Source organism: Semicossyphus pulcher, unplaced genomic scaffold, assembly GCF_022749685.1.
Source record: "Semicossyphus pulcher isolate SPU_LCO1_2020_fin unplaced genomic scaffold, fSemPul1.0.p SCAF_10, whole genome shotgun sequence".
Lineage (NCBI taxonomy): Eukaryota > Metazoa > Chordata > Actinopteri > Labriformes > Labridae > Semicossyphus > Semicossyphus pulcher.
The window spans coordinates 13,865,708-13,892,568 of NW_027211604.1; the positions used below are offsets into that span (position 1 = coordinate 13,865,708).

The window sequence follows — 26,861 nt, forward strand, 5'->3', positions numbered from 1 at the left end:
TGACCCAGCGATTAACAAGGATCAGAATAATGATGAGAGGTGGAAGAGAGTAAAAGCTGCTTACAGCTGCTGCCTGTCCCGGAGCGAACGAGCTGAAGCATGACAAAGTCAGGGCTAAGAGGAGCGTTCAGGGACAACGCCATCATCCTTTTAACCTTCCAACCTGAACAAACACTTGGATATAAGCACAAAATATGCTGGCCTGTTGTTAGCAACACAAAGTCTCCTCCATCTGCTGCTCAAAGTGCTATTAAAAAATGATGTTAGCGGAGCAGAGTGGATTTCAGATTGGAGCAGCACAGAAGCAATAATGCTCACTCTTCCTTTCGTATGTCAACGAGCGTGATGCTCACTTCATTTTACGTTTGTAGATAAGTCACTTGTTGTAGGTTGAGGTCATTGTCAAATGCTGTTACTAGTGATTATTAGCTGTTCAAGTATTGCCATCTATGTTAAGCTGAATTTTAAGGGGGAGAAAAAGCTCTAACTTTGGATTAAAATGCAAATAAGTTTTGTTTCTTCTTAGAAAATGAACACAAATTTCCAAACAGAGAATTTAATGAGCGTGTTTCACAAAGTCTAATCGCTGCATTTTAGGACCTTGAAACATCAATCCCATAAATAACACACAAAAAAACTAGTGAACCTAAAAAGGGCACTTTTAAGAGTCAAAAGTGTGAATGCCTGACTGCCTCCGAATCCACCAGATATTAAAAAAGAAAAAAAACCATTCATTAATATCTACAATTTAGCTTTACTTGATTACGAGTCGATTATAGGTTGACAAGTCTGTTAATTTGTACACTAATTATGCCAGTGATTAACCCGAGTGTGTCAGTGTTTGTTGCATCCAGCTGGTCAAAGCAATGCACTTTTCTACACGTACTTTAAAGCCCATTTCACGTCCACACTGTTAAATATAGAGCTGAAGGTTGAACATCAAGGGCATTTGGTGTTGCTTCACAAACAGTCTCTGAGCAGTCTTTTTTCTCCCAGTGTGTGCTGGTAAATAACGAGTTAAATCTTCATGCTGACCTTCCAGACCTCATCTAGCCTCCTCAAACTCATAAAAAATGTGTTTTTGCGAATTTTAAAATGGCTCAAGGCCAAACAAAATTACTTGTGCTTCGAGAACCAATCTGGTTAAAGAGTGCGCTGAAAGAAAGACTTGGTTTTTGTCTTCAGCTTTCAGAGGGTGTGTTTGGTCTGCATTTGTGTACTGGAAAGCAGCGCTGCAGGTGAAAGGAGGCACATATATGTAGCTGTGCAGTGAAAAGACAAACTTATGTACACAACAATCATACCAGCAAAAACGTAGAAGAAGTATGAAGAAAATAGAAGAAGTATAAAGTATATACAATATACTTACAATATATACAATATAAAGTAATGGAAGCTAAATAAATGCTAAAGAAAAGGAGACAGGAACAAGACAGAGAGGCTAAAGCCACGCTAGCAGCTAGCCACTAACAGTGGAGCTTTGGCTGAATGCTATTGTTGACATGCTAATATGCTCGCAATGAAAATGTATGCTATGATAACATGATGTTTTGCAGGTATATGCTATGATAAGGCCTGTAGCATCTTTATCTCGTTAGCATGCTAACATTTGTAAATTATGTAGCCTGAAACTAATTGGAATCAAATTAGTTTAACAAGCATCTAGTCCCAAACAAATAATACTGGACATAATTTTAGAATGATGATTGTCCTAAATAAAAAGTATGAAGCTAATATCAATTAGCTTTTTATCAATCTAACCAGCGTTTGTCTGCTAGCGTGGCTAAAAACACAAAGTCTGTCCTCTTAGATCAGAAAGAAAGAGACAGAAGGAAAAAAAAACAGACTTACCAATGAAGGACGTCTCTCCCAGGTAGCCTCTCCGCCTGAGCACCACCTCCAGGTACTTGTCCTCCTCGTCCACAACGAAGTATTCTTTCTCCAGAGAGATCCAGGCCCAGTCCAGACGGAACTGCTGCCCCTTCAGCTTGTTCCCACCTGGAAAGAAAACAAGAACAAACAGTATTTACTCTGTGCCGTAAACCCTCTCATTAGGAGTTTATCTACCTGACTGAATGTGTTGCTGCTTTGTTAAACTTTATAGGACTGTCAACATACTGGATGTATTAGTTGGATATGTGCCTATTTATTCATGTGTTTTAACCTCTGCTGAGTTCAATACTCTATAGGTCCTGCAAATGTAATGATGACGGGTAATTCTGTGACCACAGTGGGGGATAAATTATTGTAACACTTTAAGAAAGAGAGTTTTAATTGTATTTCATTGTGCTGTCCAAAAATTCACCACACTTCTGCTGCAGAATCCTGTTAAAAGAGAAACAGCAGGATACCTTTTTATATCTCACAATCAATCTTTTTATCTGCTCTATAATTAAGTTCACGTTTTCCTCTGTGCAACTATTTCCTTTTCTTCAACCTTGTGCAAAAATAGCACATCACACTGACAATTTGAGCGCGGCAGCCAATCAGCGTTATTAAGGAAAGGTTTGCAGACTAAACGGTCTTGTTAGCACTGGGCTAATAGACAAACCTAATAGCTGCCACTTAAACCAGAGGACAGGAAGGATGCTGCTTTGTGAGGCTGATTTACCCACCTGCACGGGAGAACAATTGTGCGATAATGAAAGGAATTAATGAGAGAAGACTGTAAAGGTAAAATAAAAGAAGGGGAGGGGGATCTTGCACAAGTGTGCACGGCATTCCTGTGGGTGCTAAACTAAATGTGTGAGTGTCTGTGAAAGGAAATGCAGAGGTGGAGGACAACATGTGCAAACATAATGCGTAGGCTGGCTGAAAGGAAATCTCATTTGGCTCGTCTGAGGACAATCTTGAAGCTGTTTGTTTTTAGGTCTCTTAAATAGGGAAAATTAGGCTGGTAAAAGCACACGTTGTATAGCGCTTAGCTTCAGTCATCACAGAGGTCAAACCTGGCAGCAGCACTTCATGCAAAAAATCTACTCTGTGATTAATCCTGCACTTTAACACTCTGATGACAGATGAAATAATAGTACTTTCTCATCCCGGTCAATAAAAACATCATAAATAGTATCTTAAAGAGCTGAGATGTAACCCTCCTCCTCCAGAGCTAAGTGCGCACACAGGTTCAGCTCTTTCATAGCGCGAGCATGCTATACTGTCATGGTGTTAAAACGCTGCAGAGGTGAAAAGTTCAGCACTTTCCGGCTTGGCAGACACAGCTACAACATGCCGAGGTGAGGAGACAGCTAATATAATCAGAGCTCATGTATTCTCCAAAAAGCCTGCAGGCCAAGTTTGGGCACACAAACACCTACACGCACACATATCTTCAATGCCAACTTCCCCGTAACCTTGGCTTTTATCCCCTGATAGTAAATACAGCATAAGCTAACGGAAATCTTAGTGTGTTTGTTTGTGTGTGTGCGTGCGTGTGTATGTGTGTGTGTGTGTGTGCACCAGTCCTCCTGCGTGACCTCGACGAGGAGCTGTGCACAGACAATAGGGATGGGAGTCAGTGAGCTTCAGACGGTCTTACTCCTGCAGCCTTTGAGAAGGATAAAAGACCTCTCACATGTGCTGACCACACGGAAAAAAGCAGCTTTGAAATCATCCTCAGTAGAGCTAAATTCACTTTACACCCGCTTTCAAAGGCTTTCCCAACAAAAACTCACCACAAGGGCTTTTTCTTTAACCAATTAGGGATCATAGTTTCTGCACTGAAAAAAATTCAAGGATCAGGACACTCTGAGAAGAGTCTGGAGAGAGACTTTGATGCCACAGTTTTGATACTAGCTTGTGATGTGGGATCGACTTTGCAGAATAATCACTGAAAGCTGTCCGGGCAGAAGGGCTTATTTCATAATCACAAAGGGTTAAAAATCAAAGGACTTGGAACTTTTATGCACAGTGAGAATGTTTTTGTTGGTGGTCTGTGTGATGCTGTTACTGAGCTTGTGATACAAAGTTTGTGTCAGCTGCTGGTGGCCCTCTTTTAAGTGAGTGCTGCACCTTGTTGTTCGAGTTGTGCCAATACCGATACCAACATCGATATCGGCCTAAGAAAACGCTTAAGGAATCAACTGGTTTCAAGCAAATTATCATATGATGATGCGAGCAGAGAGAGTTTATCGGCCGATACTCAGGATTTAGTAACGGAATCGGTATCGGAAGGGAAAAATGGTATCGGTGGCCGTCATGTAAACCATCACATCTCATTTTGTTGACAATACAGATCACAACACAACCACAAAATGCTGTATGTTTCAGTCTTATTTACCGCACTGATACCGATACCAGTATTGGTATCGGCCTAAAATGGGGTATTGGAAATGGGAGAGTATGTCAGTCAATGCTCCAATCCCATAATTCATTAGCCTTCAAGAAATCCCTCCGTAAGAAATAATGTAAGTAATCCTTGTAAGAAATTCCTTTAGAAATCATTTGACGATAACAAACAGTGCAGTGTTAGCAGAGAGTGTAATGTTAGTCAAAGCTAGCAACATGTCATGTAACGCGGCTGGTATCTGACATATTTTGTACCAGCCAATACTCAGGATTAAGTATCAGAATAGGTATCAGGACATAAAAAATGCTATCTGTACATCTCAAGCGATCATGTAAACCATCACATCTCTTTTTAAGATAAGATAATCCTTTATTGATCCCCAGGGGGGAAATTCGGGACAATTTTGTTGACAATACCGATCACAATACAACCACAAAATGCTGTATGGTACCAGTGTTGGTATTGGCTTAAAATGTCAGTAATCAGTGTTTTTCCACCAATATTATGAATGTCATTACCTCATGGCTGGTATCTTTAAGTATCGTAATCGGAAGAAATTGTATCGGTACATCTCTAGTCGTCATGTCAACCATCACATCTAACTTTGTGTCTACATGCCTTTATACACCATAGACTAAACACACTACTCACTCAGATAATGTAGTTCAATTTAGACTATGTTTACAATACCGATCACACATTTTTCACCTTTTACATTTTGGCTCCTTTTAGGTAATTGTTTTGTTTTATAAGCCACAAATTGCTGTTTGGTACAGTCTTATTCAGGTTTTCAGCAGTAAAACCACCGTTAGCTGGGCAGGAAGTGAACCAACAATCTGGTGAACAGATCTGAACAACAAGCACGATAAACTTCAAAATTATGTATGAGAAGCTAGTGCAGATCTAACCACAGCTGCAAGGAAGGTGAATATTGGATTATTCCTCTATTGGGGCTACTAACATGACCCAATAAATGAATGGTTATTCTGCTGCTTGTCTCCTGGATGAAGACGAGCAATAGTTTGCTAAAACATTTAATAAGGAAAAAATCTCTTTCAGTTTATTCTGGGGGAAAAAGTCAGTTGAAAATATTAGAAAGTTCCTTCTGTGTAGCCTTGAGAGAGACACTGTGTAGTACAACCAAAATTAAATGCTGTACAATTAAGGATAAGGTGTATTATGTTTTAAAAATAAAGGCAGCAACATTTCTATTTCCTAACAAGCTCAAATTCTTCTTTTACAAAAAGACACGCTCTCATCTCACACTCCCACGCCTCTCTTTTCCCCCCCAACCTTCCCTTTCTAAAGATATACAGCTCCTCGACCCCTTAAAGAAACCTTTCATGACGGTACAATCACTCATTCAAAAGTGCTACGGACCTTCATATACTCCTGAGTATGTGCTCTGCTGCGCCGTACGCTGCCAGGCAACAGCTGAGATTCTCACACTTTGGGCTTAGGGAGAGGATTGAGTCTTTCAAGTCATAAAACCTGAGGCTATGTAAAGTCAAAAGGCGTTGCTTTTAAAGTCAAAGAGGAGTCGAACGTCATCTCTGAGTTTGTAAAGGATAGTCTGTTGTCAAATTCATGAGCTGATTTTGACAAAAAAAACATCGTATCTTGTTTGGGTCTCGACTATATGATCTAATTTCATAGTCAAATCGTATGTGTTGAACCCACAAGACATCAAGGTTTGATGCAGCTTGAGATCAATATCAATGGAACTGGAATGGTATTTGCGAGCTTCAATGCATCTGTGTAACAAAGAGATACAGGAGGAGTTCGAGGATGAACGTAGGTGACATACATAGAATAATAGATGAACAATGTGCCTGAAAACAAGAAAAGAATCTGACCAGTCGCAGGTGGGGTGGTCATGTGACGTCTTCAGTGTGACCATGCTGTTAGATCCAAATTAAAGTAAGTGCAATTAGAAGGGGAAGAAAGAGTGACTCTTCAGTCATATCAGGATGTCTCTTGGCTTGCAGGCATTAAAAGACAACCTAGTAACTGAAGTATGGTGCTGAGTGGTATTTGGATACAGCTCTCACCAATATGAGATAAAGACCGATTTTCAGTTGCCATTAAAAGTTGAATTGAAGAATTAAATAGCCACTTAAATCTGAGATAGAAATCAAAACAAACTGTAACCATCACAAAATTAGACTATTTTGTTTTTTTCACATGTAATGATATGATATGAAATATCACACGAGAGGGAGTGATGTCAGCTCTGTTTATCTGCGGCACAAGGCCGACCAGACACAGCCATGATGATATTCAGTATAATATCACAACCTCGAGTGTGATATTGCTTTTATACAACGAGCGGCACACGATCATAATTGTTTGCTCCACCAACTCAGCTAATTCCACAACTCAGCTGAAACTGGACTTTTGTTGCCGAGCAACCCAAACATTCTCCTGCACTCTGTGTCTACAGGTGACCACAGATCAGCTGTTGTTTTATCTGTATGTTTTAATTTAACAGTACCAGCTTGATCAGTGTAGACATACACGGTCGGCTGTGATGTTAATTAACAGTATTCAGAGCAACTGGCTGAGGCGGAGTGATACACAGCTTGAGAAGTCCCAGTGATGTTGTTCTCTATATCACCACTCATGGAATGCCTTTTGTCCAATCAGATTACTTGGTTAGAACTAACTGTTGTATAATACTGTATAACACCATCACCATTAAGAGCACATTACTGGTGTTTGTAGCTCTGCAGTGATTGCAGGTTACTGTACGCTAAGTAAGGAGTGTGTACGTGTTGTTTTTTACACTATATGTTTTAAGCTGCATGTAACTTGTTGCAATTCATATTCTTATTCAGACAAAAAAATCAGTCTTTCATTGGCCAACACAAGTAAACACATATATAGGACCCCTTTTCAACATAGACTTATTGTCCAATAAGCATAACTCCAATTCATATGTAGCACACAATAGACATGGAACTATCATTCACAGGTTTGTGGCTGTGTGAAGTGAGTGTTGAAGAGTGTGTGTGTGTGGTAGTGAAGTGTGTAGAGAGGGTGCTTATCCTGTAGGAGGTCGCTTCTCTTTGTGCAGGACCGTTGTGCTTCTGATAACAGAGCCTGCTGAAGCATGTACTACAACAGCCGACACTGCATGTTAACATGACATTTAGATGAGAAACATCTCTTTATCTTTTAAATCCAAATAAATGCCAAAATAGAGCCACTCTTAAACATTTCAATTTCCTGTGTTTGTGTCTAAAACTTCACAAAAAAATCAAAGGAAATCTTTCACAGGAAGACGATGCCGTCTGCCTCTCAGTACATCTATTCTGCTGCTAGCGGCACGGCCCACTCCTCGCTTACTTCTCCATCTGCCGTCTGTACTCCTTTGTATACTAGTCCCCAACTCCCCGTGCAACTGGCAACCTAACAGCTACATTCAACCAACAAACCCGATGAGCTCTCTTATCATGAAACACCTTTGGAGAAACATTGAACTAGAAAGTAATCTCTAAATATGCTGTTTATCCATCATGCAAAATGCTTCCTCTTTCTCAGCACGTAGCATGTGAAGCGCGTTTGTTATGCTAATATAGAGCAACGGTACTTCAGTAGTAATAAGAGCACCACGTATCATCTAAACCACAGACTGTATAAAAAGATGGACGATATATCAGCTCCCTTAAAGTGAAGCCAAAACCTCTCTATCGCCCCCTGCTGACTGGCTGCCATATAGGTCATAAAGCCCACCTCCTCCATGTTAACAGATGGGACATGAGTCAAACTATAAAATCCAAATACACGTCAAATAAATGTTTCTCAAACATGGTTTCTGTCATTATAGTTAGTTCTTATCATGCTGATTTATATCCAAGTGTTCATTTTACTGAGAAGTTTAGTTTTAATTAGTTTTTTGATGCTGGAAAAAGGATGATTGACAGCTCTGTTAACCAATACGGCTCCTGCAGCCGATCTGTTCCAGATTAGCAGAGTAGAGGAGGAACGGCAAGAGGAGACGTAACAAAAACAATCACTAAAGTCACTGAAGTTAACATATCTGTGAACGTCTGCTTCAGACCAACACAAGAAGCTGTTCTGCTGTTTAATGCACCAACATAATGTGTGTTATGTATGGTGGAAGGGGCGGGATGTCAATACAGCAGCTCCGACAGCTGATCTCTACAGCGTAGGCTCTGGCTCCAAAGGCGGCGCCTGCGTCGGGGAATTTTGGCTTCACTTTTGTACAATGAGAGTAGATAGAGACGCGTCTTTAATCCAATCTGACAGGATTGAATTTTGACAAAAACCTAAATTTAACTTAAGACCTGGGACCCTTTCCATGTGTGCAACCAGTGGCAACACAGGATCCGATAGATTGTAATGGGTTCTGAACTCAGCTGTTTTTTTCTTCTATTTGGAGTGTGTGCACGTGTGTGTGGCCATGCATATATCAGACCTAAGACAGGTCATGTTAAGGTCTATTAGCAGCCTCTTAATCCAGATGCTGTGCATGTGTGTGCGTGTGAGGATTGCAGCGCCCTCCCGAACATTTGGCTCCAGGCGATCAGCATGATAGTGGCTATCTCCTGAGGTGAGGAGAGTTTATCAGTAGGCTGACCAGGAATTCACGGCCCCGGGCGAACGAACACACATTTTTTTTAATGCATCTGGAGGGGCGTGTTGAAGCAGATGTATGTTTGTTGTTAATTCAGCAGGATGAGGCATATTTCCACAGTCTGGTCTGCTGCTAGGTCACTACACATCGAACCACGTTGCTAAAAACAGATCTGGCGGTGCTGGGAGTTTTACATACAGTATGTGTGATTGTGCGTGTGTGCCTGTGGGCAACAGAGGAAGTGAAGTGCACACACAGTAGCCCTAAGAGATAAAAGTTGCAGCTACAGATGAATGTCTCCTCCCTGTAGTGAATAGCCATCAGGCATGTCCTGCAGAAACACCTTTGGCGACCTCACACATGAAACCATAGGAAGCTGACATCAGGGGCACAGAAATCCTCCTTTCTTTGAAGTTCTTGTGATACCAATTATAACCGAGAGCTTTTTCACTGATGCCTACAAAGCGAGCCGTATCCGACCCTGGGCGTAGCTCACAGGGAGAAGGCTCGAGGACAAAGAAAAACGGTGGCTTCCTGGAGGTGCGTGTGTGTGCAGTTTTTAAGCGACTGTCAGATGAGTGATAGGAGCTGAGATGTCGCTCTCCTGCAGGATTTGTTTGTGCAGAACCGCACCACGCCTATCACTCCGGCTTGTCCCCACACCGCCGATATAATATTTAACAGAAGAGTGAGTTTAATGTATCTCAGGACGTTTAGCGGCGCTCCTGAGGACAAACTGTCTGAGCGCTGAGATATAAACTAGCTACTGAAATCTTCTCTTCTCCTCTGCGCTCTTTACCTTCCATTAACTCCTCCGTCTGATCAAAACACTATTTTATTTTGTCAGAAAATCAAAGTTTTACTTTGGTTGCTCGCCGAAGAAGAATGGTTTTTATTAGAGGGTTTAAAATACAAATAATAAATCAGAGCTCAGCACAGCTCCCCAGCGCTGAAACTTTTATATTGCAAATTGAACAGAGGAATCAAAGCACTTTATATAGTGAGGCTTATACGATTTAGATATAAACTAAAGGTCCATTTAGAGCCATTAAAAGTGAAATAGTGGGAAATAGAGATGTTAAGGACGAGACAAAAAGGGAGTAAAACAGAGGATGAGCTTTTATGTGACTTCACTGCAGCTTTGTTTTGCATAAATCACACGTCACATAATAAGGAGAGATTAAAAAAAGGATCTGTTAGGAAGGTGACAGAAAAACTATAAGTCATGAGAGAGAAAATCCAGTGTCGATGATGTATTCCAGCCCAAAATGTAAATCATAACATTTTAGTGGCAGGATAAATGTTGAAATGAGTCGGCGTTTTGTTTATTCGTCAGATTAGCTCGGTGTTTGGCTTCGCCGCCGTGTTTACATGTCGAGCAACGGCTGTCAAACGCAGGAATCAAAAGTGATTAACATGATGAAAAATCCCTTCAACAAGTCGCACGCGCTCGTCTCGGCGGCTCTAATGAGATGCAGATCATGGCGAGAGGCGTTCGCGGGCTGCGGAACGTGCTGTAATCCTCCAACGGAGAGATCCATCAGCGCGTTGAGGCTGACAGACAAACACGTCAGGCGGGAAAAAAAGACAGCGAGGAGCAGACAGCGAGGGTGTGAAAGTGAAACCAAATCCTGAGACAGAGCTGACACTCTGCACAATAGACCAGAGCATACTTTGAGATTAAACTCGGCGAGACAAGAGGGCAAAACATTACCAGAGTGTACCTGGAGAGGGGAAAAAAAAGGACATTGATAGGCGGGGAGACGGATAAATATAGCACAAAATATATAATGAACATGCTCGCTGAGCGGAGTAAAAAAGAATGGGAAATGAATAAAACACATCCAACAAGATCTGAGCCTAACAGAGTGAGGAGGGAGAGATGAAGAGGATAAAGGAAGGAGAGTCGGGCCCCGGGAGAAGTGAGTGACAGTAAATTCCTAAATGCAGACAGATAAAGAGAATCCTCTCCTAAAGCCGGGGGACGTGGAAGTGTGTGTGCTGCATGCTGATGTACTACACTGCTCTAATCTGTAAACTTGCTGGACAGGTTAAACGCAACACAATAAAGGTCAAGGGATTAACCTGCTCCATTTGTAGCCACGATGACAGCCCGCCTAAGCCTGTAATTGTTTGGTGTCTTTGGGTTATATTGCATCTAAACTCAGCTTCCCAAAGCGGCTGAGATGTATTAAAAACACGATTGGTTAAAGCAAATTAAAGACAGCTTTCTCATTCCAGTAACTCCCCGAAATCCAAACTGGATTATCCCTGAAACTCTCATTCTTCATGGATGGCTTCAAACTTTTTAAAGTAAGACTTAATCAGTCTCTGCGAGTCGCTCTGCTGAGTTTTAAAAAGTTATCACAGAAGCCGTTTAAATTTTCAATCGTTTATGTCCTTTTCTGGCTCAATTCTTCAGTCCGTTGGAAAGAAAAGTCTGCACGCACATTAATAATCATTAATTATCATTTAACAGAGGAGAGGGCAACAAGAGGATGCAGTTTCATCAGAAGTCTAAAGAAGAAACGGCCGTTTGAAGTGAGAATAAAAGTCACAGTGGCACCAAAGATCCACAATCACAGCACAAACAAACGCTGATGATGAAGACGTGGTGCCCTTGCTGAAAAGTCTGTGCTCATAATTGGTCCTAGAACACTAACAAGGGGAATTTTATACTCACAAAGAATCTGTTACATAAATGAAATGTCTGCAAAAAGGAGACACGTATGTATAGCGCATCTTGTGCAGTGAAACGTGGATGAGACGAAGCTATGGAAGCGGAGGACATGCTGCGACTCCAGATGAAGCGGTGGTATGTGGGTGCTGCTCGTGGGTAAGGAGAAGGCAGGATGTGATGAAATAATTCTACTGTAACAATCGATGTGGTGTTCAGTCTGATGTGAAACAGGATGAACAGAGAGGTCAAGAGGAAACATGCTGCTCTTCTCCTCGGAAAACACCTTCCTGTAAGTGAATGTGTAAAACATCTCCCACAATGTTATCACTTCTGTGACGTGTATTCGTCTAACAGTGAGGTTTTAGGTGGAAGTAACGAATTACAAGTACTCACGTTACTGTAATTGAGTAGCTTTTTTGAGTATAATAAAAGTCAGTAATATTACTTTTACTTTAAGATATAATCTTGAAGATTGTCAATTAGATAAATGTCTGTTAAGTCAGTATCTATCGCTGAATGAGGTAACACGATGGTGACTGAGCCTATGGCCCACTGATGAAAGCCTTTGCATTTCCATCAGCCAGCAGTGGTTGGTCTGCTAGAGAGGGTAGGCGGAGCTAAGCGGCTGCTTTTCCGGTCTCTGTAAGTGTTGCGAGTAAACAGTAATCTACTATAGCTGAACAAACAAAGAAAAGATTTATGACTACAGATACAACTTCAAAAATAAGTGAAAATCCAAAGAAAAAGAAACAAACTCGACGCTCATATGAAGGCAAACAGTCTAAAAAGGAAAGCGACCGTCAGCGAGGAAAATCAAGAGTTACAACAGGAGCCGACCGTGGACGTCACACATGCGACACTGTTTGGATATCTGGGAAGTGTGCTCCTGCAATTACCATTTATCGCCATAGGTGCCGCCAAAGAGAACGAAACTGAGATCTTCGAGATTATATCCTTAAGTCTGTTTTAAATGAAAGTGTCTTGCATTGCAACAGAACAGCGGTGTCTGTTGATTTTCACTGAGTCCGAAGCAAAGACGAAGAGCTGGGCTGCAACCACGACGCAAACGTAAGTGAACCATGGACGTTTTTTTGTTTACCCAGAAAGGGCCGTTAGATCGCTCTCTTCAAAGCCACCAGACTCCATTAGCAAAACATGTTTACCACGCAGAACACAGGAGTTGCTGCATTGCTGCTGCCTTGTAAGACGTCGTTACACATGTTAGTTCTGAACCGAACTAACCCTATAAAACAGTGGCTCTGTTCTAGCCTAAGGATCCACCAGCACCTCCTGAATGGCAAATCCCAAACCCAAAGTTTTTTAACCACTCAAATGTGTTTGATGAAAAATGGTGCAGTTTGGACCTGAGACAGAACACAACATCACAGTATGTCACCATCACAAAACACAACAGTATAATAGTCGAGCAAAATCACCAGCAGTGCATAAGAGGAAAATATTCCCTCTACAAATCGTTCAGTTAAACGCCTTTTTAAACTAAAAAAGTGCAACATAAAGGCAACTACTGTCAGGCTCATTAAGTTTCAAGAATGCAACTGTAGCTGGAATTACCCGATCAGTGGATACATGGAGTGTGAATAAGCTACACTATTACTGCACACACGTCATAGGAAAGCCATGTCCTTCAAAATAAAAGTGTAGGAAAGACTTGTTTTTTTCAAGCACACATCTGCGACCCACTGAAAACAGCTCCACGACCCACTTTTGGGTCCCAACCCACCAGTTGAGAACCCCAGCTTTAAAACACCACACAATAACGCAAACAAACTGACCGATCGAGGCAGCGGTAGACCATCAGCGACTCCCGTGTTCTGTGAGGTAAAATGACTGTTTTTGTCAATGGAGTCTGGTGGCTGTGGAGAGAGCTGCTGTTTGTGGTTAAACAAAGGATCTTACTGTTTGACATGAGGTCCATCTCTTGTCATTTTGACACCAAAACATGTAAACACAGGGCCCAGGTTTGAAAATAACAAAGTTCCGTTTTATTTCAGTTGCATAGGATGCATGTGTCAGGTAACCATGGCAACATTAGTTTATTATATGAACCAGCGGGGTGGGAAAGTAATTTTTACTTTGAGTACTTTCAATGAGCTACTTTTTACTTTTGCTTTAGTCATTTTTTACACAAATACTTTTACTGAAGTACATTTTCAGTCAAGTCACAGGACTTCTACTGGAGTAGAACATTTCAGTACTCTTTACACCTCTGCTTTAAGCCTTCTAATAAAACACAAGCAAATTCTCTCTATTAAGTGGCCATGCAGAGAGCGTTGGTTTTATTTACTAAGGTTTCCACTGCTGCCCAAACACAATGGAGGTATAAATGCACTTTTGTGTTTCGCAGTAACAGAATTTGGACATCCATCCATCCATTATATGAATCCTGTTCAGGGTCACGGGGGAGTAAAAGGAGTCTGCGTTCCAACAAACAGTCTGCATCATCTCTTTTCAGAAACTTCAGTACCCTTATTATCCCACAGATCCCTCGTGACGAGGACGGCGTCTTTGGCGGAAATTTGATTTTAATGAAAAACTATCAACAGTGAAATCGGAGTGTTATCTTAAGTAACTGGATCATTGCTTATGGATACATACAGTGACTGCTTTTTAGTCGTGTGAGAACCGCAAAACAAACTCTATTCAACTCCGTGGTATCACATCAGTGGCAGATCTTAGAGATCTCAAACCTTGGACAAACCAAGACTTACTGCACACTCCAGCTTCTGAAATTTGCTGACAATGTCTTTTTTTTTTTTTGTCTCCATGATCTTAAAACTCGCCTCTTTGTATTTCTTGTTGTTTCCGCTGCTTCACCTTGACTGCGTGAACATCCCACAGCCCAACAGAAGCCTGGGAAAGAAGTCGGTTCCAGCCCATTACAGTTAACTACAGTGATCCCAGCTGGTCTTAACCTGAGACAGGGGGAGCTTCCTGCCACTCTTCCTCTGTAGATGAGCCTTTAATAGGGCCATGTAATTACCAGTGGCTGCCTCCGAGCTCTGCCCGGCTCAAACGCCCAGGGCTCTCATTACCCACAATGCTGCCTGGGCTCTTAAATATCAAACACCTCTTTGTGCTGGAGGCCAGACTGCACCTTAGCCCGTGGCTACGCCTCTGAGCTCTGCTGTGCGCGCATGTGTGGGATTGTTGCGTGAGGGTTTAACAAGTGCACATCTGGATTACTGTTTTACTACGTCTTTATAATGTATGTACTGTATATAGAGGTGTTCCTGCTTACATGTACATTAATGTGCGACAAGAAGATAATGCTCACTTCCTAAATACAGGCTTATGTGGGGGGTACTTTAGGGGAAGAACTCCGTCGTACCTGCTGACATGATTCACTGTTCTGCCTTGTAACAGCGTGTTAACAGTGTTTCTTAACACTTTTGTCCTTCCTCTGCAAGTTTTAAATCCAGAATCACTTTGCAGCAACACCAACTCTCCTGAGACGGGACTGAAGCCCAAGTGGATCCAGTAAACTTATGGACTGATTTTATAAACTGCTTAAAAGCCTCCAGCTCTTTTCGTTGAAGCCAGACTGTTGCCACGAGCAGAGAAGTAACACAGAACTTTACAGGAGCACGGACAATCAATTAGTCAATGTTTCCTCCTTTCGTGTGCAACTTATTCTTCTACATTAACACTTTCTTATGAGTGCCACAGTGAGACAAAATCAGGTCTTAGGTTAATTCACGACACGATTAGCTCAGAAAGTGTTCAATTCATGTGCAGAAAGCACATTGTTTTTTTGACGTTGGTTAAATCCACCTTCCTATTTTTATATTACTGTCATCACATCACTTAACAGGACTGTTATATGTCATTCTTACTGAAGAAGACACGCAGCCCTGGTGATGCACAAAGTAACCTTGAAATGAGACCAATGATCTCATCATTGTGTTTTAATACGACGCTTGATGAAACGTATTCTTTAAGTTTTGTGATCCGCTCAGAAGCTTTGTGTTATTTAGCTGAGTTTCTGAATGAGAATCTGACAATCTCTTTGCCAAGTCTATTAAATATAAATACCCTGATAAATGGAGGCTTAAAGGCCTGATCATTAACAGTGTGAGTCTTTAATACAGACAAACTGGAGGAAAATGAACAGACAGAGATAACTCTGAGTCTGTTGCAATTGTTTCCAAATGCATTTTGTACCTAAACACACGCTAGTTCTTTTGACTGTTCATTTAAAGGAGCAATTGACCCCTGTAAAAAGCAACTGTCAGTCAAAGCTGGTGTTCTCTGTAATCAATAGAAGCAATAATATTTGAAATTGCCGGCATAGCTTTGGAGAAAGTTGCACAAACAGCTTGTGGTTTCTCCCATTCTACATTCCTACAACACCCAGCATGCATTGCGCCCCTCCCTCTGAAAGGAACGGCCCAGCGAAAGACGCTGGAGTGTACTACCATTTTGTTGCAGGCAATGGCTCAGAGCGGTACAGAATCCAAAATACAACAAGAATATACCGGTGGATCATCTAACAAATCTTCAGGTCTGCAGTCGACATTTCAAACCTGACGATTTTGAACAAGACATCGGAGGCGGGCGTCCTAGATTGAGGAAGTGTAGTTTAGCAAGATCCCTGGCATGTTTTACATAGTCTGGCGGAGGTTTTCCAGGGCCCGTTGGAGAAGCGGACTGCGTCCTCCAAAGGCACAGAGCTAAACTGCATTTTTCCCCTACCATAATGGCATTAGCTCACCATAATAGCATGATAGGACTGAGGTTGAAAACTGGCCCTTTAAGAGAGCATTGCACTGAAAACTCTGCTGCATTTATCAGATTTCACACAATAAAGTAGCTGCACATTTACATAAAGTCTGTGGTGGAATTGGTGAGATTTAATTAACCTGTATTCTGTCTCTGTGGCAGCAGGCAAACGGGTGAGAGCGTTCAAACATGTAACCCCATCCACCCCTGTTATCTGCCCACTTTAAATGTGGACTGGGAGCTGTGGCTCTGCGGTCATGACACTCAAACCACCATGTGAGGTTTATGAAAGCATTCATTGTGGCCGATTTATTATTTTAATATGAAATCCAGACATCCAGTCGTTTCATGGGCTTGTTTGATTAATAACTAAAACTGCATTGCTTTGCAGACCTCTCTATGAATAAATCATCCTGGTTACGGTGGCCCACAAAAGACAAAATGCTTAAGAAAACAATACAGAATTGTGTGCCTCTAACGCGACAAAGATAGCCTGCATGTTTTATCATTCTCAACATGTCCTACTTTCTTACGCTTCCACTCTAGTAGGTGTGTGCAGCATTTATGAATGTGGAGTGCATTGGCCTTAATGTTCATGCTCGTCTTCTTTTGTGTGTTCATTACGTCATTGATCATCTTTTCTGTTCAGTATCACAACATTTGTTTTTTATTCCCCCCCGAGCGTGCTGATCTCGGACTGAAATTTCCTATACAAGACTCTCGGTTACTGATTGCTCAATCAGCTCCTGCTTCGGGAAAGGGATGCTAATTTCATGCACGTTGCGAGCAGACATATGGAACGAAACATAAAGAATTTAAAGTAGTCGTTTCATCTGCGTTAATCAGGAGGAGAATGACAGGTGGGTCCTAACACAGAGGGGGGGTTCACATAAAAATAAAAGTATGCTGTTATTTTCTTCAAACTGAAAGTGCTTGTTGCTCTGTGTGCGAGTCCTCTCACCTTATAGAGACAAACTATGCAAACAAAACATGACTAGTACAATATTTAATCTCCTCTATGCAGGTGAAGTGAGAAATCAGCCATGTAGTAAAACTACTCGACACATGCTGCAGTCACATTCACAAACAGGTCGCCTCATTAAATCCTTAAAGTGTGAAACGGATGAGATAATATCTGAGCCTCAGAAATATGTTTCTCTCTTTGATAAACCTGTTAGCCGTATCATTTAAACACTAATATTCTGCAGCATGGTTTGTGGTATGTAGAGACAGAAAAGGCTTGTGACAGATGTTCTTAACTAAACTGTGTGCCAGGACTGATTAACAAAATCAAACTTTTAAGGAGCTTGAGTACGATGCCCGACAGCTGACTTGAAGGTGCATCCTGACTGCAGAATATCAGGGGAAGAGAGCGGAGTGACAGATTTGCCCAAAAGGACGAGTCTAAAGGTTAGCGGGAGCACACAACTCCCAGGAAGTGACAGGTCTGATCTTCACCTAAGACAATTTGTCTCTATCAACATTTTCGGGAAATGTCATTTGGCTTCACATTCAGTGTGTAAAAGTCTGTGTGCGTAGAGAAGCGGCTGAAAAAAATAAAAACAGTGAGCTCTTACCGTTGTCCTCGACAGAGAAATGGAAGACGTCAGTTGTGGCGTTTTCCTCGTTGCGTAACACGTAGCAGATGTTCAGGTCGTTGATGTCGGCTGCGACAGGACAGAAAGTTTAGTTTGTTGTTGGAGTGATAAAACCAACAAGGGTAAACACACAAAAACTGAAATGTTTACTGCTAATGAAGACCGGTGCACTCTGCATTTTAAAGGCAGAGGTTACCCTGTCATGTCAGTGTGAGATGATGCATGATGAAAATGTTAACAATCACCTTGCACCAATTCAAAGTTACAATTTGTATATCAGAGAGATTTGCCCTTGTAAAGATTAGAAACACATATTTATGGATCAATTTGCATTTTAAGATAAAAAAAAAACAGTCGTGTGAAGTTTCATGCTGGCTGCAGAAATTGCCTCAAACACACTTTGAAGTTGCACAAGGATTGTTCAAACACTCCTTCTGTCAAATAATTGTTTAAAGATGGAAGCTGTCCGCTTCGGCCCCCTATCAGCTACAGAAACAGCAGGTCTCTAGTATCACACTGATTCTGTTCCTTATCAGCACTCAGCATGAACAATTTTCTACTAGAGAGAGCATTCTGAAAGTCATGCATCCGTAATCCGGGACGATAAGGCCGCCACCTCAAATCCAAGAGACAGCTCGGGCTAAACCAACAGAAAACGTTTAAATCCCCCCCCAACCCGCACGTCCTCTGTGTCAACAGCCCTGAAAACCAGGTGACGGTGGATTTTCTAATGACAGACGAGGGTAAGAATGTTAAAAACAGGCTTTGAGACGGACTCCTACACTTCCACAGCTGTTTCCCAAACTTCTCTGAATTACAGGGTTCTCCTGGACTATGTTCTTTTTCCACCTTTCTGCACAAATGTCCATTAGAGTGTAGAAAAATCATCAAGACTGTGAAAGGGCTTGGCCCCTGCGAACCACCTCCTTCAATAATAGATGTCAGAGGAAGGAGGTTCATAAAAGTATAAACCCCGTACTCCTGTCTGGGGCGCATCTTAAACCTCTACGGTGGCTTCCTGTCATGGCTGCCTCTCTTTTCTCACATCAAACATGGACACACAGACAGAATAATGTATAACAAATTTACATTATAGGATGATTTTTGTTCTTGATTGTTCTACTTTCAGATAAGCGCTCATCTTTTTACGCCGGCAAGTGTCATCAATTTTTTCAAACAGGGGGTGGCAGCAAGAAAGGGGATGTGCTCCCGGAGAGTTGGGACGCAGCCTTGAACCCGAGGACCTCGCAAATTTAAAGTCAACACTGTGAACAGGGGGCACCATGCTCATCAAATATTTAAAGAGAGAAACCTCATGGGATGTGCCCTGGAAATAGGAACAGTAAATAAAGAGCGGGGGATTGTCTCTTTCACCTGACTGATTCTTCTGACGAGCCTGTTTGCTCTCTCTCAGTCACTCTCTCACGCCCCTCGCCTCATTCTTTATTTCTCTCATGCCACCTACACCCTCCCTCCCCCCCCCTTACCCCCTTCTCCTCTGCCTCCTTTGCACTCTCTTCCACTTTACTTGCTCTCTCCGCCGCCTCTTCTGCCCCTTCGCCTCTCTTTCTCGCCGCCGCTCGTCTCATCTGTGCCCTTTTTTTTTTGTTTTTCAAAGACTGCAGCCACTTGGCGGTTGTCAGAAGTGTCCGTCCCCTGCACGCCGAAGAGCACTGAGCGTCCTCTGCCCGTTTGTGCACACACAAAGCTGTGACACAAGCAGGTGAATTTCCTTACTTGTTGGTTTAATTGCCTCAGCGTGGCATGAAATACTGCATTGATTGCATCGCTTTCAACCTCAATCAGTGGCATTGTCGTCTTGATTCAGCCCTCATTATGGACGAACAAACATGCAAAAATGATTACAAATTCATACTTCAGGTGGCATACCTTGCTCTGTGTGCTGGCGGGGTGAAGAATTGTATTTTTCCCGAGAGGTTTAGTCTCTAAATGGATTTTTGAAGATGCAAAAATTGCCATAAATTGCTCTGAATTGAAGTGACCTGGCTAAACCATGAAAATGCGCTCCCACTCAAATGCCATCCTGTCACTAAGAGGTCTGCACTGACCTTTTCACACGATCCTCTACTTCTGTCCCGCTTCATTTAACAAACCACTGTAGGGAACATTGGATGTGAACATTTCCCCGGAGATGCAGAAATAATAAATTATTCATCTCAAACCGTCTACAAGACGTTTGCGTGAAACATCAGCCTCTAACTTCGGTCTGCTAATTATGATTTGATGAGGAAGGCACATCTAAATCAGGCCCACAAATTAACTATTGAAATTCCCAAGCCTGAACTTGTCACGCATACGAATAATTATTACCCCATAAATTAAAATCTTTGATATGCAGCGTGAAAGATTAATCAAAACCTGCACATTTGCAGTGAGTTTTAACATCTCACTTTTCTCTGAGGTTTAAGAGTATGACAGCACGTGTTCGGGGACAATAATTAATTGATTCACAAAATAACGACTGAAGACATTTTTCAAACAAGCACAAATATTTAGCTTTTAGGTTTTTAAAGATAAATTATAAATAATAATAAATCAGGATGATTTGCTGCGTCATAACCGCTCAACCGTTGAACACCTCTTAACAGATCACTTGTCATTTGATAAAGCCATCCACATGCAGTATTCATGCAAAGGTCATAGGTCATACACCGGTGAGTGTGTTTCTTACCTTGACTAAACGTGTCGATGGAGTTGTTCCCTTGTCCCAGGTTGACGATGTAGCCATGTTTGGGCTGGGCGGTGACGTGGAACACCAGAGAGGCCGGGCTGCTGTCTCGATCCTCCGCCCGCAGCACTTTGGAGTTGATGGGGAACCCCAGGTGACCCGTGGCCAAGATCTTCAAAGTGGGGGCTCCTTTATTCACCATCATCTGGGGGACGCCATTGTCGATGGCCACAATGGTGATCTTCATGGTTTGAGGGCGCCGAGTCTCAAACACAGTGTCCGGGAAAACAAAAAAGTCAGTGTGAGTGCCGTCAGTGACGGTAAAGGAGAAGGAGTCTTCTGATGATTCGGTTCCATCGTGTTTGTAGCTGATGAGGTTTTCGTTGAGGTCTTGTTTGGTGAAGCTGGTGACGGGCGTGGACCGGTTGTAGAGGAGTTTGCCATGAACGGGAAGCTGGGTGACGGTGAATTTCAGCAGCTTCTCGGCTGTGTCCTGGTCCTCTGCGGTGAGCTCAAACGGTGTAATCAGCTTAATTTGCCCTTCTGTGACCATCAAACCGTTTACAGTAACCACAGGTTTCTTATTATCAACGTCCACGATAGAGACTCTGAATGTTCTGAAGATAGGATTGTAGCCGTCAGTGACTTCAAACTCAAAACTGTCCATTTTAATCTCATCGTCTGAGGTGTGGATGTAGTAGACCTTACTGCCAGCCAGTTGGAGTTGGGTAAAAGACACAATGGGCATCCCAGGAGTGTCTGTGCACTCTAAGTGGCCTCTGACGGGCGCCCTCGTGACGGTGAAGACTAAGTTCTCATCAGGGCTGTTGAGGTCAGTGGTGCTGAGAAGATCGGTGGTCAAAGTCACTCTGCCGCCTTCTCTCAGAGACACGCCTTTGCTGACCACATCGGGGAACACCATGTCAATACTGCCCACGGTGATGTAGAAGTAACGATCAATCAGCGGGTTCATTCCATCTGTGACGTCAAACTTGACCAAGTCTCGGATGCCCTCCTGCCCGTTGTGCGAGTAAAGTATGAGCCCTGCGTCAATTTCAGCTTGTGTGAAATTCATCCCGAGTGTGATGTTCTCCAGAGACCCAGATGGGGTCTTCCTCTGCAGGAGACCTTGACCTGGCCCGAACCGGATTATATACGCCAGTGTGCTGTCATCTGAGTCTAAATCTGTTGCTTTGAGCACTTTGTTGTTTATCTCTTTGGTCTCCCCAATTTCTACCTCCAGGCCGTCGTTGATAAGCATTCTGGGGGTCTCGTCATCAACAGGGATGATCAAAACCATGGCTGTTTGCTGCACTGAGTACTTTCCGTCCGTCAAAGTGACATCAAAGCTGTCCTCTGTTGTCTCTGAGTCATCGTGCTCATAAATAATACTTGATGCCTCCCTAATCTGCTCTAAAGTGAAATTAGTCAGCACAACTGAGCCGGTGGGTAGCTGGTTTAAAATGGTACCATGTTTAGGAGGTTTCGAAATGATGAACATCAACTCCTCAGGTGGGATATCAGCGTCAGCCCCGTTCAGAATCGGGGTGTCAATGACGATGTTCATCCCCTCCATCACAACGATCTCTCTCAGATATATTTCAGGCTTTTCATCATTTGCGGGGATGATGACGATCGGGAAGAAGTGGTTCTCTGAGTAATTGATGCCGTCAGAGCACCTAAATGTGAACCTGTCCTCCACTGGCTCTACCCCTTTGTGAATGCTCTGAACATAGTAGACGTTCCCCTCCCTGATCTCTCTGATGGTAAAAGCACTGATAGCTGTTCCTGACCTGGACTTTTCTGAGCCTGGGGCCGGCGATATATTCTCCATATAGCCGGCAGTCGGCTGGACAATGATGGTGCAAAGGATATCATCCGTTGGAGTGTCATTATCATCAGCGTCCAAGTGCTGAGAGCCGATGGCGTATTTCTCCCCTTCAATGACACTGAATTGAATCCCAACTCCGACCTCGGGGGCCTGGCTGTCGACAGGAAGGATAGTGACACGAATGTGGACGCCGTTGACCTTATTGCCACCTATTGTCCATTCATCGGACATGTCTGTGAGGGTCAAATTGAAGCCATCCTGCTGAGAGGTGAGACCTATCTCACCACCGGTGTGTGCGTACACAACCACGCCATTAATAATATCAGCCTGTGTGAACCTTGTGGCAGGCACTCCTTTGACCAATATTTCACCCATAAGTGGAGGGTCTTCCACAATAAAGGTCAGCTGGAGGTCATCTGTGTCATCATCGTGGCCTTGGATGACATTAGTAGTGATTTCTGTGGCTCCGTTTTCCAGCACATCCATATGTGAGCCGATTGTTCCGGCAGGCAGGTTGATGGTCGGAGTTTCATCATCGATGGGCTTTACATTAACTTTGACTGTCACGGTAACAACATGAATCCCATCACTGACATCCAGCTGGAACTCATCGCTCACTGTCTCCTCCCCGCTATGGACGTATGAAATCTTCCCCTCTGAGATATCCTCAAGCTTGAACACTCCTTTTTTCTCTAGGTCAGTAAATGCAACCTGGACTTGGCCATGCTTAGGGAGCTGGCTTAAAGTGAATGTCATCTTTTCCTTCTCTGTGTCTAAATCTGTGGCTTCTAGTTCTGCAATACTGATGATGTGCATACCACGTTCAGACACGGTGAAGCCAGTGTTTGTAATCTGAGGGGGCTTGTTATTGACGGGCTGGAGGTAGATCATAAAAGCCCCTTCAACGCTGTTCCCAGCCGTGTCTTCGACAGTGTAGCGAAACTGCACCACGTGGGCTGTAATTCCAAGCTCTACATCCGGGGGACCGTAGGAGATCTTATGGTGGTTGATTTGAGCCTGTGTGAACTCAGTGACTTCAGTGTCAGGGCTGTCTGTCAGAACCAGAGAACCAAACACAACTGGGTTATTTTCATCAGTATCTATCGGGGGCTGGATTACTGTGTACTTAAGGTCGCGGTCTTCTGAGTCCAGATCAGTGTAGCGCAGAACTTCTTTGCTAAAGTGCGTGAGCTTGTACTCCTGCACGGTCAACTGCAGGGTGGTGCCGGGGAACAGCACAGGAGGTACGTCGTCTATGGGTAGAACTCGGATTATAAAAGCACTCTCTCCTGACTCATTAGGGGGGTCGTTGTCGTCCTGAACTGTGAACACGAACTGATCCATTACAGTGTCGGTGTTGTGAGGGCCTGTGTGCTTGTAGAACAACTTGCCATCAGTGATATCTTTCTGAAGCCACTCTGTCACTTCCTTCTCGTACACTTCGTCCTCAGCGTTGAACTTCCACGAGGACGGGTCCTCTGGGGCGTCTGACTGCCTTAAGAGCACTGTGCCGATAGTAGAAAAGGGTGGGACAATGGTGAATTTAATAGTAGAGTCCTCAGAGTCGATGTCAGCGGCACTGAGCATGAGGGGAGATATGGGCATCATCTGGTTTTTGAACAACACCAGGCCAGTGTTGGCATTTATAATCGGTGGCTCGTCATCAGTGGGAACGATTGTAATTGGGAAAAGGAATTCTACTTCGTTTTTCCCGTCCGACATCTTAAACACAATGTTGTCACTGTATGTGTCACTCCCATCATGTTGGTACACAACCACCCCAGTCGTAAGATCAGCAGGCGTGAAGAATTTCCTCTGGGAGCCCAGCACCATGAGGTCACCGTGGCGCAGCCCGTCCACCACTGTAATGCTGACAGAGTCCAGGTTGTCTTCATCGCTGATCTCCAGGTTGTGGGCGCTGAAGAGAGGCCGAGATTGACCCTCGTACAGCAGCTGACCCGTGTTTCGTGTCACAACAGGGGCCAAGGAGTTCATCGGCTTCACAACTATCATAAAAGCGAAGGGGTCTGAGACGGCCCCGTCTGTGTCTACCACCTCAAACTCAAGCTGGAAAATCCTCTCTGTGTCTGAGTCCAGGGAGGGGGGTTTGTAAGCTATTTTCAAATCACGCAAGTCTCTCTGGTAGAAGGATGTGATCGGGAGGTTTCTGTCATCGGTGCTGACTATGTAGCCCTCCTCGTAAGATAAGGGAGAGGTGATGTTGAAAATAAGCTCATCCGAGTCTGACTCTGCGTCCTCAGCAGCGAGCATATCAGGGGTTAGGGCGGTCATGACAAACTGGCTGACCTCCATCATCATCATGGACACAAAGCTGGGTTTGGGGGCAGTGTTTTCTTCTCCCTCTTTGATGCGAATCATAAGATGAAAATACTCCTGTTTCACTAGGTTGCCTTCTTTATCATGCAGCTCCACAACCATGGGTACATAGTCCCTGTTGGGGGATTTCCGGTCAAACGTGTGCTCGTAGCGGATGTCAGCTTGTGTGAACTCATCACAGTCCATCATTTTGGAAAGTTTACCCTCATCAATGAGTCTGCCGTATCTCGGAAGCAGGCTGCCGCCAGACAGGGACGTCAACTCACATTTATGAGAGTCTCTATCATAAGTAAACTCTAGAATCTTCTTATCAATAGGGTTGCTGGTGCCTTTGAGATTATCGACAGTGAGAGGCATGTTTTTGGTGAGTAACTCGAGCTGCGTAAAAACTACTTCAACCTCCATCATAAACGGGATAATAACTGTCTCAGTTTGCGCGTCATACCTGAGCTGCAGCCTCACTCTGTCCTTTGCCGGACTCCTGGAGCCGTAGTGGGAGTATGTCACATCATTGGGACCGAAATCACACGGAAACTTTTTGGGGGAGAGATGCCCCGGTCTCTGTGAGAGCGGATCATTATCCAGGACTGTGATGCTGCACCGGTCTCCCGGCTGCGTCTGAATCACCAAATCATTGATGGGATCGATGAAGACGGATCTCCCAAAAGGCACGCGTATTCCGTTGTTAGCCACCAAGATTGCATCCTCTGACAGTTCAGATCTCAGTGCGTAAAATAATCCATCGCTGTCAGGCTGCGCGAAAACAACACCTGTGAGTGAGAAACACAGGAGAAGTCTATGGAGCATCTTGGCGATGGATGTGATCCAAACCATCTGAAAACAGTCACTCTGCCAAGCGGATGCTGAGAAACGCTCCGGTCTTTTTTTTCCCTCGACAAGATAAAAAAATCCCCAAAGTGTTGGGAGTCAGCTGGATGCCTAAACGGTGGCTCCCATGCATCTATCCTCCCGGACCCTCCACATACTCAACGAGAATAGCGCGCAGGATTTTTAACTTCAGACACTTGAGAGCCTGCGTAAAAGTGCCACCGCCCCTCTCTGCGCATATTGGAGGATTTTTAGGGCTTGTTGCCTCAGCGTGACCGCCAGTGGGCAGATCAGCTGACAATCACGGGGGGGCGGGGATTGTGAGATGAGGCTGAATTACACAGATGTGATTCATTACACTTAGTAAGTGAGTTTCTCCTGTCTGGGCTATTCTTTGGGAGATATAAAAAGGCATTTTAAAGATAGCAAAGCCCCGGAGAAAAGCCTATTAAAGTATTTCTCATAAGAACTCTACATAACACGGATCATATAATCTGTGGACATACAGACACTGATGAAACTGAGAGAAACGTCCAAATAGTAATCCAGAGGGAAGGTTGTCAACATTTTTCATCCTGTGTCAGAAAGAGAAAGTTTAATAACTGCAGTTACTTTGTTATGTCACTGCTTTGATGATGAAGGCAGATTTTACTCAGCAAGGTTTAAAAATGAATGCACGGTTTTAACAATGCAAAATGCTTTAAATATGTATAATTAGAATCATTTTTAATGCACTTGTTGTCCCAATGCTCATTTATTATTTTTATGATTCTTTATTTACATCTTTAGAAAAACAAAGCTCCGGCACGTCCTGTCGCCGACGCTTCTTAAGTCTCTTCTCTGGTGTGACCACATGAGTGGTTCTCTTGTAACATTTGCCGTCTCTACTGTCAGACTGTCCAATAGAACCACCAGCAGCTCATTTATGCACATCCAGTGACTTCTGATTACTATTCAAATCATGGTCTATCCTTGAACTCTTGACAGTCGAAAACCCAGCGAGAGTCAAACTTAATTTCACAGAACACTTGAACATAGAAAATCATCTTTTTTTAATTTAAATTTTGCAGTAAAATGTGGAATAAAAGTAAAACGGAGCTCAATCATATTCAATGTATGGATGAGATGTGATACTGATGAGATACACTTTGGGCTTTGGGCTTTATTCCCTTAATAAAGGGACACTGTCATTAGTCTGCTTGTTGTTGCCTCATTAATCCTCTCTAATGCTCGTCCTCGGTTGCTCTAAGCCCACACTTCCTGCACAAAGCTT

At 43.3% G+C, this 26,861-nt stretch overlaps 1 protein-coding gene across 1 annotated transcript in view; it reads right to left on the bottom strand.

Annotated features, from left to right (window-relative positions):
* frem2a (FRAS1 related extracellular matrix 2a) overlaps positions 1-26,861 on the bottom strand; it is a 72,594-nt gene that overhangs the window by 37,838 nt on the left and 7,895 nt on the right. The window contains exons 3-5 of the mRNA XM_069672062.1: positions 20,596-25,513; positions 17,883-17,972; positions 1,852-1,998 (exon numbers count right to left, since the gene is read on the bottom strand). Coding sequence (XP_069528163.1) covers positions 1,852-1,998; positions 17,883-17,972; positions 20,596-25,513 — 5,155 coding nt within the window. The remainder of the gene's footprint in view (positions 1-1,851; positions 1,999-17,882; positions 17,973-20,595; positions 25,514-26,861) is intronic.